This window comes from Uranotaenia lowii, chromosome 1, assembly GCF_029784155.1.
Source record: "Uranotaenia lowii strain MFRU-FL chromosome 1, ASM2978415v1, whole genome shotgun sequence".
In the NCBI taxonomy this organism is placed as follows: domain Eukaryota; kingdom Metazoa; phylum Arthropoda; class Insecta; order Diptera; family Culicidae; genus Uranotaenia; species Uranotaenia lowii.
This window is the reverse complement of record NC_073691.1, coordinates 181442566-181463146: the sequence shown is the minus strand read 5'-3', so window position 1 is coordinate 181463146 and position 20581 is coordinate 181442566. Positions and strand designations below refer to the sequence as shown.

Sequence of the window (20581 nt, the reverse complement as noted above, 5' to 3'; positions counted from 1 at the left end):
AAGGCTGGGAGGGGCTGTTGATCAAACGTATACATCGTGATGATGTTTTACACCTTTCAAATAAAATTGTTTTAAATTTTAGCAAAACAATAAAAAATTACCCTTAACATGTCCAAGCTTCAACAAAAAATTATTTAAACAGTTCCATTTAAGCTTAATCAGCTCAAAATGAGAATTGTAATCCTTAAGTTTCAAAACACAGTTGGACAGCATTCTTTAAAATTGATCAAAAATCTAGTTTCATTCCTATTGCCTTCGAAAACCTTTATTCAATCAATATGAACCTTCGAAAGCGAGCATTTCAGCTTATAAAAAACTTTTGGTTGCCTCTTAGAACATCTTTTGAGTAATGTTAAAACATGATTAGGACCAACCACCAACAATTGTGAGAATTTTGTCCTAAAAAAGCAACTGGACACTACAGGATCGAGTAAACCTCAAACACTAAAACACCGATTAACGAAGTTCGGTCAGTAATTTTTTTTAAATTACAGAATTAGTTTCATAACATAAATAACTGAACTCGTAGATTCTCGGTTTATGGGTATCCTTTATATATGTTGTTCCAAGTTTAATTTAAAACGCTCATATTCCAGTCAAAACAAAAAGGTAAAGCTATGTTAGAACGATTTTCAAACCTATCTCAACATTCACACAGCGCACATTGAAACAAAAAAGAACAATATATGTTGCAACACTTGGTTCTCACGGTCATTAATCATACAATATCACACAAAACCAAACATAATCGTTCATTTCGTCGCGCGCCGCCATTCCCTATATGTCAAGCGAAATTAGCAGCGCAATTCGGCTGGCAAAAAAAGTGGAAACAATCATCAAACGACGACTCACTTAAGCTTTGCGGATCGGGTGTTAAAGCTCTGCGGCGACCCCAAGGTCAACGCACGTCGGTCACGAAACTTTTTTTGCTCCAAATCGGAGCCGGTTGATTATCTGTTTTTAGTAAACTCGATGGGGTTGGAGTATTTAGTGCGTAGTACGTTGTGTTTGTTTTTGTTTTGGTTTTTTGACAGTCAAACAGTTTGTTCCGCAATATTTTGCATTGAATGAATTAGGGCGGGCACTTCGGAAAACTAGTATTTACTAAGGAATCTTTATCCGAAGACTAATTAATTATCAAGCCAGAGAAGTGGTGGTTGATTCCTTTCAATGACAAAGCCACTCAAATAGTAAGCCATCTGACGGGATCCCGTGGAACCTTCTACTCTCGTCAAGTAAAAAAATCTCCTCTGAATCGTAAACATCACGAAATCTTGTTGATAGCGATGCAGAAAGTGATCCAAAACCCACTCTCAGTTGACAGTCTCAAAGGATAAGTGATCCTTGCTTAAAAACCGTATCTTACCCAAAGTTCTACTACACCCACAAATCAGACTCCAATAATGAACTTCCTTGGAGGTGGAATTATCGGTATAAGATTATATACCGGACCGGCATTAACAAGCTTTCTAATAACTCCTATGACAAGAAAAAGCAGGATGTTTTGTGGTTATCGGCGGTGCAGAAAGACTATGACAATAAACTTTGACACTGTGGTGCACTGAGTAAGATATCGGACTGGCAAGCTGGAGTTCGATTCTCACTATATTTTTTTTATCCAATAGGATGAAAATCCCAAAAATGTGTTTCTTATTTCCCTTTAATGTAGTGGTCATGCATCATTTTGCTGGGAGCTCGAGTCTTTTTGCCAGAAGTTTCGGCGCAGAGAATTGCAATATAGGCATTGGATTTTTGCCACCTCTTCTATGGGTGTAGGAGTGTAAATTTGACAATCCTGATAAAACGGCGATATCTCTCTTGTTTATTAGAGCGCTCAAACTCTGATTTTTTTAAATCCTGAAGTATTACCCAACCCTTTTAATATCAAATGACGACAATTATTAAGAGTAACGTTTCCAACAGTCTAAATTAGTCTAAAACAGAAAAAACATCATGTTGATACAAGGAATATTTAAAGGAGGTAGTGCCGAGGCAGCCTTGCTTTAGTATTAGTACCGCCTGTGACGTCACTGTTGCCAATAATCTGTAAATTTATATAGAATTTTTCCTTTTTTGTTAGCAATTGAAAAAATTTGAAGATTTTTTCAACTTTGAAGGCACACAATTCTAGAAATATTATTGTTCTTCAAGACTGATACTAAAAAAGTTGAATGTAGTAGTTGTTTTGCTTTAATTCAGACGATTGAAGTTGCTGAGGTATCCTACCTAACTCAATAATTGACAAAACTTGATAATTAGTTCAAAATTTTGCTTATAAAAGTTGAAATTAGTTAGGTTTGTATCGTTGATAAAATAAAATAACCAAAAATAGTATTTTTCGAATCCAATCACAATCTTTAATTGGAATTTAGTAAACCAAAGTCTCAATGGTTTTATTGGGGTTAATTGTTCTAAATTAGAAATTCATATGGTACACCATGTTAGATTCAAATCATGACAATGAGGTGCACTGCCATAAACTACCAATCAGACCTTTTGAAAGGGGAAAATTATTATTTTTGCTCGTTTCACTGTGCGTTCAATAACAAATTGAAGAATAATACACACTGCAGTCTATTAAACACAAAGAAACCTCATAGCACAATCATCAAGTGGCCTTACAACACAATCCGAATCAAATTGGATTTTAGTTTAGTTCTTTAATGTGTTTAACTTTGAAATTTGAGTTTTACCAGTAAAAACCTTCGACAGCTTGGCAACAGTGACGTCACGAAGAAAAATCCAATATGGCTCTCGGCACTACCTTCTTTCAATATTCCTTGATGTTGATATAATTTTTGTCAGGTAACGAAACTTATACCTGGAGGCAAACTAGAGGCAACCTAGGTTCGCTCTAACTGCTGTCATCGTGCTCATTCATTGCTCGAGAGGCAACCTAGGTTCGCTCGAAAAACGGGCGGAGTCGCCCTGAGAAGAAAGTCAGTTTTGCGAGAAGTTCACCAATACTCTCAACGTTGTTGTCAAAACATTAAACAGCTGTTTTTGGCTGAAAGCAAAACAGTTGAAATAATGAACGGGAAAATGATTATTGCCGCGATTTTGAACCTCTCAGCCAAGCAAAATCGTACTATCTGCTGTCCACTGCATTCCGGACACGAAAAAAGGCAATCCGGATGTGAAGAACCGAATGAAGAAATCCAGAAGGGAGAACAAAATGACAGCTGCATGTAAAAATTGCGCTCGTATGGAATAACTACGTATGGAATAACTCGAAACCCGAAAATCGTTTTTTTATTCTGACGGTTCCAGAGCCAAATCCAGAACCAAAAAAAAATACGCCATTAATGACATGTAAAATGTCGTAACAGGCCAGGGGTGGAAAACAGAGGAAAAAAACAAAAAAAGCACTCAAATGTCAAATTGATCTGATTAAATCACCGACCAGTGAGCAGGCATCAAATTTTGTTTCATTAGAATGACCATTCTTAAAACTTTTTTTAAGTCGCTGAGAGAGTTTTGCATTGGATAAGTTTACAAGTTTCACCATACTGAGCATGCCTCATCTATGAAACAACAGCTTTGTTGATTTTGTTTGGTTCCGGCACGAATTTTTATCATAAATGATTACAAATCTTTTCCAAAAGTGCTCATTTTTTTGTCGAAAAGTAAAAAATGCTGCCAAAATGCTCCAGCAAAATTTTTATTTGCCTGACCTAGGTAACAGGATTGATTTATTGAAACATCTTCTATTTAAAGTCACCGTTGCATGAATAACGCTAAACATCCGCTTTCAGTATCGGGCGGGCGTCAAAACCATTTCTCATCTCCAACTGCATGGTGAATCATTCACATATCATCACCATTCACAATTAAGCTCAACAATTATTGGTACAACAATGGCACCTCTTACAAATGACCCATACACGGGTCAGAAGGCGCCATGCAATTTCTCTGCTAAACAAACATGAACGTTTGACTTTGATGGGTCAATAATAGAATATCTAATTGCCCTGGCTGGGCGCCTGAGATGTCTAAGCTACTTCTTTCATTTGTACGTTAATACATACAAAACTGTGTACGTACATTATCGTAAACATATTTTATTTAATGAACGGATTGTAAACCCAAATACCTCACATTCAATTGGTTGCTGCTGATGTGGCAGTATAATTATGGAACAAAACTGTGCAAACCAATGCGCAACGAAGAGTTTGTTTTTAAAGCTAATAAAACGGACGGTAGTTGCGATTCTGGATGGAAAACTGCAGAGAAAGGTAAAAGAATTAGGTGTTCAGCTCAATAATGAACTGTTCAGAGCCCTATAGTTTACAACCCGATCAGGAGGGACAAACTAAATTATATCAAGATGAGATATTTTGATACTAATATTTTTCCTATCTAAATGAATTATTATTCAGTACTCGTAGGATGTTAAAATATCTCAAATTATATCAAAAAATCTATGCGATCATAGCATAAATATATCAATTTTAGATATACTCCTTACAAGATTATATCTCGTTCAGATAGCATAGTTTGATATTGGGCAGAACAAAACCTATCAAAATTATAACTTATCAAGATATGAGTGCTTCGGAAAATTTTCTTGTTGGATGTCAATAAACCACATAATTTGCTAAAATCATGCCCCATTTTTGGTTTCCCAAAACTTGGATTCAATTTTATGAATCTGTTGAGCGAAACGCATTAACGTACGGTTTGGGCCGTTGACTTCGATGTCCGTGTTTCAGAAAAAGTTGTACATATATCAAAATAAGATATAATCATTTTATTTTGGGACAACCCGAAAAAATTCTTTATCATTGGAAATTATCTCAACCCCATTCAAGTCTGTCAATCAGAATAAGATATAATTCAGATTGGAGAAACTTAAAATCCAAATTTTTCAGTACTTAATTATAACTGAATCAGATGTAAATATCTTGGCGAGATACGTTTGAGTTATTATTTTGATATGCTCTCCTGATCGGGAAATCACTAAAATTTATTTACTCGACTTAGGCAGTAGGCGATGGCTTGTTGGTATCGCACATATTTTTTTTTCGCTCCGTCGCGGTGAAAATTAAATTTTTAAAGTTTAAGTAGTTTGTCATGGTGAAATTGTGAATTTTCCTTGGGATTAGTGGATAAAGCATAGTGATTAATAATTGCATGTTTCACTGTATGTGCCCGATCCGGTTCTCCGTTGATTTCATCCACCTCCAGCAGTTGACATCGTTGAATGATCAGCTGCAAGAGGAAACGCATTTCCTACTTCAATCATTGGTGAGTTCGTTCCATGATCCTTCTTATTCATTTATTCTGAACTGATGTTCCAAACCGTGAGTTTATACCTGAGAATTGTCAAAACTTGAAAATCCTTAAAAACCGTTAATTGATTTATAAAGGTACGTGAGGAGATCCCCCGGTTCTTTTGGGGAGCGCAGGAAAGTTTTTTTTCTATTGCATCCTACTTTTTCATCAAAAGAAGTAAATTTCGGAAACATATCCGGGTTTAATTTATAATCATGCTATGAAATTACTATTATGTTTTTAAAACAAATGACTGGAAGTGAAGTGAGATGCGCATAAGAATTTCCAAAAAAAAAAAATAAAAGGATCGTCGGACAAATAAAAGTATTCTCAAATTATGTTGCGCTTTGGAACCTGACAGTTTTTTGGATTTTTTTCTTCGTTATGATTCGTTGCTATGACGACACATTTGAAGTCATGTCATGAATTAAAAGTCACAAACTGTTAATTGATTATATCGATGTTAACATTCTCCAGAAAAATCTTTTGAAAGAGTTAATTTCGAAAGATTTTGTGATGGTACTATTTTTTTCTCTGTTCTTCAATATTTATTTTCAAGAGCGAGTATAAGCGCTATATCCAAGGTCAATGACCAGAGATAATGGTGCACAAAAATCCAAAACATGTGGTTTGATTAAACGTTTAATACAGATATGATACAATTTATCAATTGATTCAATTTACCCCCTAATGTTTTGGTTTTCTGTGCAGAAAAACCTCATTTCCATCCACAGAAGGAAGAACTCTCAAGAGCCACCATCAAGGAGCACAATAAATTTTAGCAAATGTGCTTCCAACGTAAATATGTTAAGATGGGTAGTAAATGTACTTTTACTACTCACTACTGGGTACTACTCACTACTGGGATGCTGACAAAATCTGACTCTGTATGTATGATAAGCATAAGCATAAGCAAGAAATAAAATTTATTTATTCGACCTCAATTTGCTGAGCACAATTAGGTATTTTAACTTAGGAGAACATCCTGTAATGTCAAAAAAAATAATAAACCTAAAACTAAAAACTATCCTTAAATTAAGCTTATTGTATAGAGAGCAAATCTCTGCGATGGAAGACTGCATTGATTTTCCTCTGAAGTTAGAGATGATTTTGTAGGCCATCCCCTCAACCGATTCAACGCCCGCAATCTGATGAAGACCTTCGGTGCTGTGCCAAGGTGGAAGCCGCAAAATCAGAACCTTGTTCTGAATCCTCTGGAATGATACTAGTTAAATTAGATATGCTTACGGAGATTCGTGATTGCCGTAATAACGTTTATAAGCTCGCTTTTGAGGAGAAAAGAAGGATTGGATTTGGTTCTACAATTATTCAAATATCAGTCAAAGGAAATAAACATGAATTTCAGTTGAATAAACGTGAACAAATCTGTAGATATACATATGTTTGGTGAATGAATTGTGGTAGGAATGGTGTATGAAGTTATAAACATATCGGATGCTCCCCCATTTGGATTTCGTAAAAATCATCCATTTTGGAGAATTCAAAATTTAAAAAATTTAAAAAAAACACTCTTTAAATCCGTTTTCCAGAAATACACATCATCAACATTCACAATTAAGCTCAACAATTATTGGTACAACAATGGCACCTCTTACAAATGACCCGTACACGGGTCAGAAGGCGCCATGCAATTTCTCTGCTAAACAAACATGAAAGTTTGACTTTGATGGGTCAATAATAGAATATCTAATTGCCTTGGCTGGGCGCCTGAGATCTTAAGCCTTAAGTTAGGCACTTTTTTCTTATGTACATATGTATGTAAGTCTATGTATATATTGTGTTTTTTAAAAAAACGAACACAAACACATACAGGATCTCAATGAAACATGATGTTTCCTCGAAGAGATTCCTATTTACTTAACTCTAAAGCGTTCAATGAAACATGATGTTTCCTCGAAGAGATTCCTATTTACTTAACTCTAAAGCGAGGATATGATGGCTAGCATCTTCCAAATGCTAAAACCACCAACCCACCGAAAGTGTACTATGTATGCCGTGACCGGGATTCGATCTCATACCCCCTGGCTTAGAAGACTTGAAGGCTATCCTCTACGCCACGGGCGGCGGCTGAGTTTAATGAACGGATTGTATTTAATGAACGGATTGTAAACCCAAATACCTCACATTCAATTGGTTGCTGCTGATGTGGCAGTATAATTATGGAACAAAACTGTGCAAACCAATGCGCAACTAAGAGTTTGTTTTTAAAGCTAATAAAACGAACGGTAGTTACAATTCTGGATGGAAAAGTGCACAGAAAGAATTGTACAAAAAACTCTTGACTATGATATAAGTTAATTTAAACTTTTATATGCTTACGGAGATTCTTGCTTGCCTCAAAAATAACGTTTATAAGCTCGCTTTTGAGGGAAAAGAGAATTGGGTTTGGTTCTACAATTATTCAAATATCAGTCAATGGAAAGAAATATGAATTTCATTTGAACAAATCTGTATAGATATATGGTTGGTAAATGAAATGTGGTAGGAAGGGTCTGAATAAGGTTGCCTGGATTATCATAGCACGTATCCGGGCCAGACATTTGATTTCAAAATTGTCGACCAAAAATCCGGGTAATATTCAGTCAAATTGAAAAAAATCCGGACAAAATCCGGGATTTTTTTCAACGATATCCGGACAACCAGGCCGGACCAAACTTTTTCAAATTTTGTATTAAATATCCGGACAAACCCGTATAAAATCGTGCAATCTGGCAACCTTAGGTGTGAAGTTATATTATAGTTATATCGGATGCTCCCTCATTTGGATCTCGTAAAACTCATCCATTTTGGAGAATTTATACAAAATGCTCTTTAAATCCGTTTTTCAGAAATACACATTTTGACATGTCTTCTTCAAATTTTAAATTACGAACCTTTAACATTCCTTCCAACCAAATCTGGAAAAGAAGGTAACTAAAAAAAATATGGGAGAAATTTTTTTTATCTATGAACTCAAGGATCTAAAAGCAAATAATTGTGCAATACTAAAAATCATGATCTCTATAGTGAAATACACAGAAGTTTTTTTGTACGCGATTTTCGGGAATTAGCACCACGGTTTTTACGTGCACCCATAGAAGAGGTTGCAAAAATCCAATGTCTATTTAGCACATCTCTGTGCCGATTATGCGCTGAAATGTGCACTGTGCCGAAGATGATATGTTTGAAAAACCGTAACTGGCATAAGGACTCGGCTCCCAACTAAAATGATGCATGACCACTACATTCGAGCAAAACAAGAAAAACATTTTATGGGATTTCGTTCCTATTGGATAATTCATCCCAAAACAAGAAAATAAAAACATAAACCAAAGCGTCCGTAGGGAGAATCGAACTCAAATCACTAACTAAATGGTCTTGCCAGACCGACATCTTAACCAGTGTACTATTTGAGCTTCATGCAGGAAGAGGGATATTTGTCATAGGCATTCTGCCACCGATCAATCACAAAAGAAACGCACGACAGTGGCTTCCCGGCGTTTGGCCTCCTTTCAAGGTATTCATTTGTCTTGCGATGGAAACGGGAAAGGGAACGGGAGTGGAGGAAACGGGAAACCCATTGAATGAGAACTGTGCTTTGCTTACTGCCCGCTATTACATACACACGCTACATATACACAGCTGCTAAAGCCGGGCAGCTTGGCCGGTGCTTGTTTGCCGGTGAATTGAAGGAATATATTCTTGTTGCTTTTGCTACATACACACGCACAGCTTAGCCGTGGTTGTTTGCCGGCGAATTGAATTGAAGGAATGTTTTTTGTTGTTGTTGCTTTTACTGCATACACACGCACAGCTCGGCCGTGGTTGTTTGCCGGGATTGAATTAGAAGGATGTTTTTGTTGTTGCTTTTGCTACATTCACACGCACAGTGCTCGGTTCGCTGGCTGCCTGGTGTTGGCCGGTATTTATTTCCATCCTCCTTCGTCTTGTGATGCGATAGGGAGGGACGTGAAAGCGTTTTTATTTTGTTTCTTTCAGACATACGCAATTCGGTTAACTTGGGAGATTAATGCCGGTGGGAGCAAATCGAATCAGCACCGATCGCGTTATCTTCTTGTACCAATGATGCTAAATAATTGACTACACGCCATTGGCACAGAGGCTGAATTTTGGGTGTAGTTTTCGCAATTAACGCGATAAATATATACATAGATTTTTTTTGAAGCTGGAAGAATCTCATCTCTGAAACTTGGAAAAATAGACCTGAGACCTGAAACCTGAGATAAGGGATCTAAGGCATGAGATCTGAGATTTGAGACTTGAATTTGATACCTGATAGCTTTTGAGACGTGACAAGTTAAAGGGTTTCCACGATGAAATCGCCACACTATGAAATTGCTCTAACTTTTTAACCGTTGGGTAGAATTTAATGAAAATTTGGGTGGATTTAGTTCATAGTGCATTGTTTATATCCTGCAAATTTTAAAGTCCTGTGATCAGAATCGCGGAAAAGGAGTCAAAAAAACAGCTCGTGCGTGATGAAATCTTGCGTATTCATCACGAGAACAAGGATCTTTTGCATCGTTCCATCGCTAAAACGTATCGCGAAACGGAATCGCGAATTCCACGATGTTACGATTGATTTAGCGGTTCGAGGAACGATTGACCACCGACCGATCGGAAGCCCAGAAGTGAAGGAAAAAGTATTCCGTACAACACCAAAAATCACAACCGCGCAGTTGGGACCTTCAACCGAAACCCGAACGCCTCCGTTCGGAATGTGGCTAAGAAGCTGCACCTAAGCCGAAGTTTTGTCCAATAGGCTGGGCTTTGAACGTTCAAGGTACAAAAGGCCCTTAATCGCGACGGAAACAGAACAAGTCCGCCAAAACCCGTGCCAGGAAGTTGTACCTCAACATGCTGACGAAAGTCGAATGCTACATCATGGATGACGAAACATATGCGAAGGCCGATTTCAAACAGATCCCCAGCTACCTGTTTTTCACGGCCAAGGATAAGTTCTAGGATTGGTCGATCTTGGATCGATCCTTATAAGATCGATCTTTTCAATTCCGATTTTCGATTTTTTGGATCGATTCTTTGGCCAGGAAAAAATCGATTAGATCGGTTTATTTTCGATCCGATCTTTCGATCTTTTTTTTCATTAAGGGAAAATAAAGGTATAATGGCCACCTTAAGGAGGACGCTTATTCAACCATAGGAAACAGCAATAATATGTGAGTTACATCATTGTTAGAAACGTTTAAAAATGCACTTTAAATTTTTGTGCCGAAACCAGTCTTTGTATGGGCTGTATAAGCACCATCAATCGGGGCACGATGAGCGTTTTCTGCCGTAGAATCTAGCAGCGAATATAATTTGATGAAGTCAACTGAATTATAGAGCTACAGCTTGACTAGTTTACATCTGACGATTTACCCATTGGTAAGGTGTCGGAGAAAGAATCAGAAACTCTAGTTCGATTACTGGTCAAGCCGATTTTTTTTTCATTTAGCGTTCATGATCAGTTGAAAAATAATTTTAGATTTTTTTTTCAATTGAATTTCGAAAAATTTTTCCAAACCTTGTGAATTGGGTGAAAGAAGGTGTTTGTGATTGATTAAGAATAAAAAAATTGCTAGAATTTGCAAATCTTAAGAAATAATTAAAATTTTCCAAAAATTCCTTTGTTAAAAAAAATAATTTTTTTTAAATTTTTTCCGCATATTTTTTTTCGAAATCTCTCACATTCATTCATTAATCTAAATAAAAATACCTTGAAATAATTTCTATTAACTTCTTAAATATTTCTTGTCAGTACATTACATGATGTATCAAAGTGTTTCCGAGATATTTAGATTTTAGTTAGTGTTGTTTTAAAGCACCAACTTCGGTTCACCTTACAAAATAGCGCTTAATTTTTTTTCCATATGTAGAAGGACTATACAAATTTGAAATTATGTGTCTTTTTTGCATATTTTTGAAAAAATGTAGTTCCTTCTTGTAACAAATAGAAAAGATCGATTAATCGGAGATCGATCTTCAAGCTCCGATTTTTTAAATGGATCGATCCCAGAACCATTCATCTGAATCGATCTAGGAGATCGATCTTTTCCCGAAGATCGAACAATCCTAATAAGTTCAGCGTTCCGGAGCATGTCCGCACTCAGAAGATGTCCAAATCTGCGTTAAGAAGAAGGTGCGGGCATTTGCGTATTTACGGTCCATACGAGTCCAAATACGAGTAAAATGGTAAAATTAAGTTTAATTTGTGGCAATTTCATCTTGGACACCCTTTAGATAAGAAATGAGCCGTTAGAAGCCTGAAGTGAGACGTGAGAAGTTAGCCGAGAATATTCATTATAGGGTACCGTCATCGAGCGTGAAATTTTCCCACGCCAAGCATGATAACGCATTTGTAATGAGATTTTTGATACATTACATAGGAAACAAACTTCAATCTTCGTTTTTCATCATTTGCATAAAACAGTTCAGTAATTAGTGTAAAGAAACTTAAGTTAGTAACGAAACAGTTGATTTCTGAGCTTAGAATCATTCCAAAACTCGAATTAGAAAATAGTTACGAGAAAAGATGACAAACCGTACTTTTTAAGAAGCTCATGAATCTGGGAACATGAATATATGCGTTAGAAGACAGTGACAGTGACAGTGACAAGTTACTGGCATTAAAAAATATTTTTAAGGAAAAACTGAAGAATTCAGCAACTACGTCATCATTCTGGAAATCTGACAACCAATATGGCGGATAGGCAGGCCCAGAAGCTCGTGTCGGCATAGTCTCGTGTTGGCATCCTCCTTTGTCTTTGAAGGGAATAAAATGGGGTGGGAAACGAGAAACTGTTTTCTATTCCCAGTTTACAGCGATGAGAAAGCTTGTTAATGCCGGTTCGGCATAGAATCTTATGACGATAATTCCACTTCCAAGGAAGGTCAATATTGGAGTAAAGTCAGATATGTGGATGTACAAATCCTGGAAAGAGAAACCAAAAATGAAAGATTGGCTCTCAGTAGTATTTTTGTCTTAACACATTACGGATCAAATACGAGATATTTCGTATTTTCGCTTGGCTCTAGTGTGTTACACTTAGAAGCATATCTCAAATGTTTTAAATTTAATAACGAAACTTTGTTCTACAAAATCGATCAATCAAACGATAGAGTAGGTCAAATTTTAATTGTTTCTGACACTCGCGGGATCTGTTCGGAATAACCCTTTTAACATAATTACCCCACTTAACCCTAATCAACACCGTTTCTGTGTTATGAAGAAATTAATAATAAATTGGTATAAAATACTCTGGAGAACTTTTAGAAGAACATGTAGATGAATCATGTAGAAAGCTTTGAAAAGCATTTTACAAACACCATTATTTTCTGACAAATAGTTTGTTGAAACAAAGTCTGACGTCTATTTAACATTGTCACTCGAAATGATGGGCGCATAAACGAATTTCAACGAGTATCCCATCGCACTGATGCGCGCGAGGTACTTATTAAATATGCATTGATCTTTACTTTCACGTTCAACCTTCCAGTTATCACGATTTCGATGTTATTAAAGAACAGGCAACAATGACAGTGGCTAGGAACTCGACGCCTTCTATGAATTTCCATACAAGCTATAGCCACCTATAGCAATAGTAGTATCGTTTTGTCATTTTGTCATTTCGAACTGATTCACACCGTGTGGGAAAAGAATCTTCAAATTTTCTTGAGATGTTCAATTCAATTATGTAAGTACCTAAAAAAATCCTCTCTCTTTCCGTTTTCCAGCCTTCGCCATAGTATCCACCACAATCAGTGTCAGCCATGGTCAGTTCCACACCGGGCCCAGGTACAGTCTGGACAACATGCCCAAGACGAGCTTTTCCTGCAGGGACAAAATCCTGGGTGGGTACTATGCGGATTCGGAAACCCAGTGCCAAATGTTCCACGTATGCGTCAAGGTAGCCGGTATCGGGGTAAGTTAGTGGTGCGCCTCAAGGTCATCACGGCGCGGAAACTTAAGGTAAAGCAGCTAGAAACTAAGTACAATTTTATAGGATATCCGATAGCGTTGACAGGATATATTTTAAAATCCTAATAATTGAGCATACCGAAGTTTCGTTGTTTTCCAATCAGTAAGCGGGCAGATGAACGACTCTAATCGAAGGGATGGTTTCCCAAATTGCGCTCCGTGATTCGATCGGCAATCGAGCCACCACCAGCGATCTTGCTAGAAGAAGTTTGCCTAACACGACAACGGCGCGCGGCCCAGAAAAACAAGTTTTCCCAAGAGACGCTGGTGACCTTTCAAGTTGGCGGGAATGGCGCGCGCGTTCATCTTTTTTTTCCTTCCCTTACAACATGCACTGTCTCGCGCGATTCGATGCCTTCGTAAGGTTTGTTCTGCTTCAAAAATGAAACGCTAGAGGGAGGTTTGCTCTTAAGCTTGGTAACAGTTAGTAAAGGCTTTATTCAATTCTCTGAAGTGGCTGCAATAACTTGCTAGTATTGGAGATGTTAGCATTTTGAGGAACACGCGCTTATCTATACAGAAGCTATAGGAAAATATAAATTCAGTCGATCAAGATCGATTCAGATATCCACGGCAATAGATTATTGAGGTATCTGCCATAAGTAAAATATCTCTACGGTTTGTTCCCACACCAATTAACTAAGCGTCGACTGCGCGCAGATGACGAACCTCAATCAACAGAGATGACTAATTTGCACAGCCTTGGGAAGGCCAACGGTGGTTTATTCTTGCCCGGTGCTAATTTTTACATGTCTCTTGCGTAAAGCTTCGAACGAACTAGCAAGTGCAATGACGACGACTTAACCTGCCAAGCGACACGCTTATTTCACACCTCATTTTATAATCACGACCATTGTTTCCAGCATTCTCTATAGGTAACTAGACCATAGCCGGGCGCGCCTACTTCGCTCCATCATCGCCAACTAAGATCCCGCAGAAAAGACAGAAACGCCGACAACCGTACAGAAGAGACTACCACTTGAATCGTGCACGTTCTGCAATTTAAATTTTCTCACGAATTAATCTCGTTTTTCTTCTCTTTTTTCCCTCTTCTCCATTCTGCCTTGACGGCTCCATTGTTTCCTACTCGGTTCGGAAAATGCATTCGTTGAAAAAAAAAAAACGCGTGGGCGCACGTGGCCTTGCGCAAATGCAAACAAATCACCGATTGTCTACTCGTAAACTCCCGACTTCTAACTGTCCGTCAACATCCCATCCGTTCTTCTGCACCAACAACAGGTGCAAGACTTCAGATTCCTTTGCCCCAACGGCACGGCTTTCGATCAGGAAGCTCAAATCTGTGCCGATTGGGGTGATGTAGACTGTGAAGCCGCTACCCTGTACTATGGCAGTGACAATTTCGACCTGTACCGGTTGGGCTCCGGTTTCGAAAGCAAACGGGCTCCGTACGCCGAGGAAGAGGAAGCTACCTTCCACCTGCAGCGGGCTGAGACCAGTGAGTTGCTCGAAAATTAATATGAAAAGAACTTGTATCAATCCATTTTCTAACCTGTATCTTTCCAACCAGGCGACGCAAGGCGTAGCAAGCAGTTCATAGTCAACCAAAGTGCAAAAAATCAGCAAGCTTCACTCTATAATCCTAATCAGATTCCACAGGTGCATCGACCTCAGCATCATCAGCAACGACAGCAGCAGCCCAGCACAACGACAACAACTACCACAACAGCTCAACCGCCTGCAACGGCCCAGACAACAGAATCCTACAGCAACAACAACAAGGGCAACCTGCAATACCAGAAGCAAATCCAGCAGAAACATCTCCAGCACAAGCAACAACAGCTGATCTTCAACCAACAACAGCAGATACAACAGCAACACTACCGACAACTGACGGCCGCAGCGGCTACGGCTACACCGTCCGATAGGAAGCAAAACGAGGCCATTCGATCAACCACTGCGTCCACTTTTGTCACCACAACGCAGAAACCGTTCCAACCTCAACAGCAGCAACAACAACAGCAACAACAACGCAACGATTACAATAGTAAATATTTCGACACCAAACTCACATAAACCGTTTGGGTTTATTCATCCCATTTCAACACTTCGCATGTAAACGAAGTCCTGTATGAACTTTATGAGTTACATCTCAAATAACTATGTACATAAAACCACCATCAACGATTTCATACTTCCTTCACCATGTATACTTCCCACCCAACTCGATTAATTTTCTATATCTTACAGATGATGAAATATTCCGCGGTTCACATAGTTCTCACTTTTTCAACAATCGAAACAACGGAAAGGAAGATTTCGAAGATGATTACGTCCGAAAGCCGGCTTCGACAACCAGCACCATCGCTCCAACGACGTCCGCAACAGCGAAAGCTCAAACTCGAGGCCGGAACCGTGGACGAGGAAGTGTACGAGCACATAACCTCAATATTGTGCAGAGCGTTGCCAAACCAACTCCAGGACAGCAACAAACAAGACTCCAGTCCACCACACCGGAAGATTTTGTAGATGTACCGAAGATCCAAAATTTCAACCGCGGAACCAACAACTTCCGGCAGCAGCCCACCACTATACTGCAGCCCCAGAATGGCAATCAGATCAACTTTGCTCAACAACCTGCATCTACACCTGCTCCTTTCTCGAGAACTCAACAGCGACCAGCACAGAACCTTACCTCTAGTCGCAGTAGTCAGGCGTTCTTCGTCCATCAACAGATAAACACCACTCCAGCCAAGGTCGCCCAGAGCCCACAGCAATATCAAACCACACCATCGATACCGCATAACCACCATCAACGATTCCATGCTATAACAACCACTCCGGCACCAGAATTCAAAATTGCTGTAACTACACCCAAGAGTCACTTTAACAATATCAACAACCAACAATACTTTCAACAGTCCACCACTACACAGTCACCAAACTTCAGCGGCCAATTCTTCAATCGAAACGATTTTCGCACTTCTACCACCACATTTGCACCGCCACAACAGCACTTCAACCGAGTCACACAGGCACCACAATTCTACAACACTGGATTCGAAAACAAAGCTACCGAGCGTACATTCAACGAAGCCATTACTACTCCCCAGGAACCCCAGCGCATCAGGGCACAATCGCGCAACTACAACATCGACCAGGGACGGCTGAATCAATTCAACTACGACGAATACTTGGTGAGCCGTACCAGCAGCACAACATCAACAACTACGACTGCACCCACAACCACAGCAGCTGCCTTTGAAAATGTAAAACCCTCTACTTACAATCCTCTCAGCTATCGTGCCCAACCTCAGATCCAACCTCGTCAGCAACCACAATCCCAACATCTCAATCCCTTCGATCCACGATCAACTCCACTAGCTCATTCGACGACGACAACCTCAACGACAACCACAACACAACGTCCCAACGTCGCCAACGAGCGGTACCAAACAATCTCTCGCAATGCGAACGATAACAACACCCCATCAACCATCAAAAAGTTCTCTACTCTGGTTCCCAAAGAACTATACAACCCTACCACCTTCAAACCGAATGCATTCAGCAAAAAAGCACTTCTCCAATTCGTCATCCAAAAACCGGACCCGAAACCTCAGGAGAAAGTAAACCCTGCCCCACCGAAAAGCACCATCTACGTACCAACAGTACCTCCAGTAACTACCTCTACCACAACAACTACAGCATCCCCAGTTCAACGTAAACCACAGCAAATCCAATTTTTCCAGCAGCCTCAGCTAGCCTTCAACGCTCCTTCGACAACCACCACCACCACCACCAAACGACCCGACCAAATCGACGAAGACGACGGCCAGTACCATCCCGAGCTCTACGAGAAAGACTTCTACCGAAACCGAGTTCGCACTAAAACCGGCAACGGCAACAACAATAAGGCAGCTCAAGACCAACTGACCGCTTCCCGTAACAACTTCTTCCAACAGTCTACCCCGGTATCGCAATCCCTTTCCTCCGGTAGCGACGAGGATGAAATCTTCCGCACCGCTCACTCGCAGAACATCGCCGCCAGCGGTAATGATCTGATCCTGGAACGGGCTCGTCAAGCTGCAGCCAAAATCAATGAATTCCTATTGTCTTCCTCGGTCAAGCCAACGCAGACACCGCCAACCCGAAAGACCGCTCATCAATCGAGCAGCAGCAGCAGCCGGGCGTCGTCCTCTTCGTCGGACGGCAAAGCCAACAGCAGGGTGAACCCACGGCCGTTCTCCAAGGCTCCGACGATCCCTCCGAATGCCACCAGCACCAAGCGGCCGTCGGATGATAAGGACGAATACGACTACGCTTACTACGATCTGGGAAACCACGATATACCGGAGTATGAAGTGATCGAAGATTTCGGACGAACTTCCAAAAAAAAGAAAAACTAGAAATTCGGAGTCAAAGTAGGCGAAAGTTAGCTACCTAACGTCGAGGAGAGTTGAGAATGCTGATCGAGGGAGAAAGGAGCAAAGAACATTGGGTAGTTTGTAGTTTTTCAAATTCCCTTACGAACGATTTGTTGAAGACGAAACTAATCCTTTGATGACCTCAAAAGAACACTCACTTTGCTTTCAATAAACGGGTACTAACTCGATTCGTTGGAAATTGAATAACAATTTTTTTAACTATGTAAATGAAATTCTGGATTTAGAATTTGAATTCGGAATCCACATTCTAAAGCTAAGTTCTGAATCTAAACTTGAATTCTGAATCTATTTTCCATATCTGAGTTCTGAATAAGGAGGTCAAATTTTAATTTTGAGTCTAAATTCTGAATCTGACTTTGGAATCTGAATCGCTGAATTGCATTTCGAATGTGAATTTCAAACCTGATTCCTAAGTCTGATTCCCCAATCAGAATTCTGTATTTGATTTCTGAATCGGAGTTTAAAGTCTATATTCTGGAATTAAGAGCTTGTGATATAGCTCAGTTGGCCAGTCAGTTGCTTCCTGAGCCGATGTCCATGAGTTCGAGCCCAAGAGTAAACATCGATCACAGTTGTACCGGATAAGTTTTTCAATGGCTATCCGCCAACTTCATCGTTGATATAAGTCGCGAATGACATAAAGATGTTAAAACGACTATAATCGAAACAAAAAACATGTTCTGGAATTTGAATCCTTATTCTTAATTCCAAGTTCTGTATCTGGATTCCCAATTGTGAAATCTGACTTTCAGCTATTAGTAAATATGAATTCCTATTTCCTTTCTCGAATTCTGAATCTGAATTCGGATTTTGAATTCTGATATACAAACTCTTGTAATTAAAGTTTTTCAAACTTTTAGACTGAATTACAATAGAAAGATTGATAAATAACTAGCCTTTCAGATTATCAAATCCAAACATGAAGTTATAGTTTTTTTGAATTTTGTTGTGTTTTGTTTTGTTTTTCTCTGACGATGGTGCTGATTAGCAGGGGAAAAAATTTATCTGGACTTTTTTGGTCTGCCATAAATAACAAGACCAAATTAAGCTCTAATGTTAAAGTTATCAAACGACCAACCAATCGACCAGCTAACCCAAGTAACACTTAAAATTTTATAGCAGGCTACTAGGTAAAGTTTTGGTTTTATAAGGGGCTTGAGGACTCTAATAAAACTATCGGTGTTACTTGGGAATACTACAAAATAAGGTCGATTTGTACAGATATAATTCGGCACATTTCGTTTCAGATTGTATTTCCATATTCCAGCAAATGCCAGATTTCTACTTTTTCCCAACATTCTTACATTGAAAGTTAAGTGAGTGTGAATTCTCCCTCTGCAGCGAAGCCAAACCAGTTGTATAGATTTTAAATTAAATTAAACTAGTTGAAAACAAAATCGAACGTTTGCAAAAAGAAGAGGTGCCCCTTGTTACATTTGTTTTTGCATAACATGAGTTTGACATAGGGACAAAAAACTTTAAATTACGGTAGGGAAATCTGCAATTTCACACACTTTTAAAGAGAAAGCAAACTGCCATTTTATGTGATCTTGTGATCTTCTTTTCAGTTGTAGAACACATTCTACTTTTTGTCTTACACCCACACAACTTTTCGTGAGTAAATTTAATCGAAAATAATATAGATACAAAAATGGTTGTAAAAAATTACCCAAAAAAATGTAGATAAACTAAGAGCGACTGGATGAAATTCATCAAATGCGAAGCCAGTAAACAAGTTATTGAAAATTTAAAGTTACCATTTCTTACCAGCTGCAGTAGACTGTCCAGAGTTTATTTAATTAGTTTAGTGAAAATCTTTCCTGAGAACAAATTGCTTCGGAACTAAGCCTAAATAATCCTTTCACTTCGTTTAAAGCACCCTGAAAAGGAACATTCCAAACACCCTTATTATACTATCTGTCTATCTATCCTCGAGGAATGCATTACGAGAAATTCCTTATTTTAATGGACCTGTGGCCTGTATCTGGATGTTTCCGGGAACTATGTATTTCTGTCTTTATCGATGCTCATCGACTTGCATCCTAAATCAAATCAATTGTACATATGTTTCACCTAACACAAGTTGTATAAGACATCAGAGAAAGAGAAAGAATAAAAATGAAAATTAATTGAACGCTCGGGTATTAGTGTCACCACAGATATCACAGATCTTGTTCGTTCTTTGTACAACCTTCCACGAATATCACGACTCCTTGAGACTCTTCAATTATTAACCAAGTAATTTCTAGCATATATGTACTTATTGTTTGAAACTCCACGTTGGCTGAAAAGTCGTGTTAATTAATTGATAACATTGAACTGATAAAAACTGAATGACAGCTTGCTGTTAAATTCCACAAAGAAGAATAAAAGATAAAAACTCATATTAATTTTACTAGCTGATCCGGTAAACTTCGTTTTATCTTTAAATTAATAAATCGTTTTAAATGTTCATCTAGACGTTCTGAACTTCTTACTGCTCGTGAATCATTTTTTATGAAAATCGTATCAAAATTGTTCGACTTCCCCTACCATAAATAGTGAGATTTTTTAAACTATTATACAAACAATCTAGGACCCGAAAAACCCTCGGATACCAAATTTCAATTCATTTCGACCGTCCATTCACACGTGATGATGTTACAAAGAAAATGCCTTCATTTTTATATATAAGATTATTATCATAGTATTCCGTCTTACGACTTAACTTGATGAACATAATTACTTAAATTCACTCGGTTGTCTTTATATATGGCATTTTTTTATCCACGATATAGGTGGATAACTTAAGGATTTTTTTTCAGCACGTATCCGGGCTGGGCAAATCCAGGGTATTGTATCTAAAAACCTGACAAAATCCGGGCATTTAATTCTAAATTTATCGATCCGGGAAATATCTGGGCAA

At 38.6% G+C, this 20581-nt stretch overlaps 1 protein-coding gene across 3 annotated transcripts in view; it reads left to right on the top strand.

The window, feature by feature from the left end:
* The window catches only part of LOC129739163 (putative mediator of RNA polymerase II transcription subunit 26), a 64485-nt gene extending 44675 nt beyond the window's left edge, over nt 1-19810 (top strand). The window contains exons 3-7 of one of the 3 annotated variants that reach the window (XM_055730598.1): nt 13030-13217; nt 14513-14729; nt 14802-15278; nt 15482-15987; nt 16345-19810. In XM_055730598.1, the coding sequence (XP_055586573.1) occupies nt 13030-13217; nt 14513-14729; nt 14802-15278; nt 15482-15987; nt 16345-17637 (2681 nt within the window). In that variant the 3' untranslated portion in view covers nt 17638-19810. Of the gene's footprint in view, nt 1-13029; nt 13218-14512; nt 14730-14801; nt 15279-15481 lie in introns of all 3 variants that reach the window. The other 2 variants (XM_055730587.1, XM_055730579.1) reach the window with 2 other exon arrangements.
* The last annotated feature ends 771 nt before the right edge of the window (nt 19811-20581 follow it).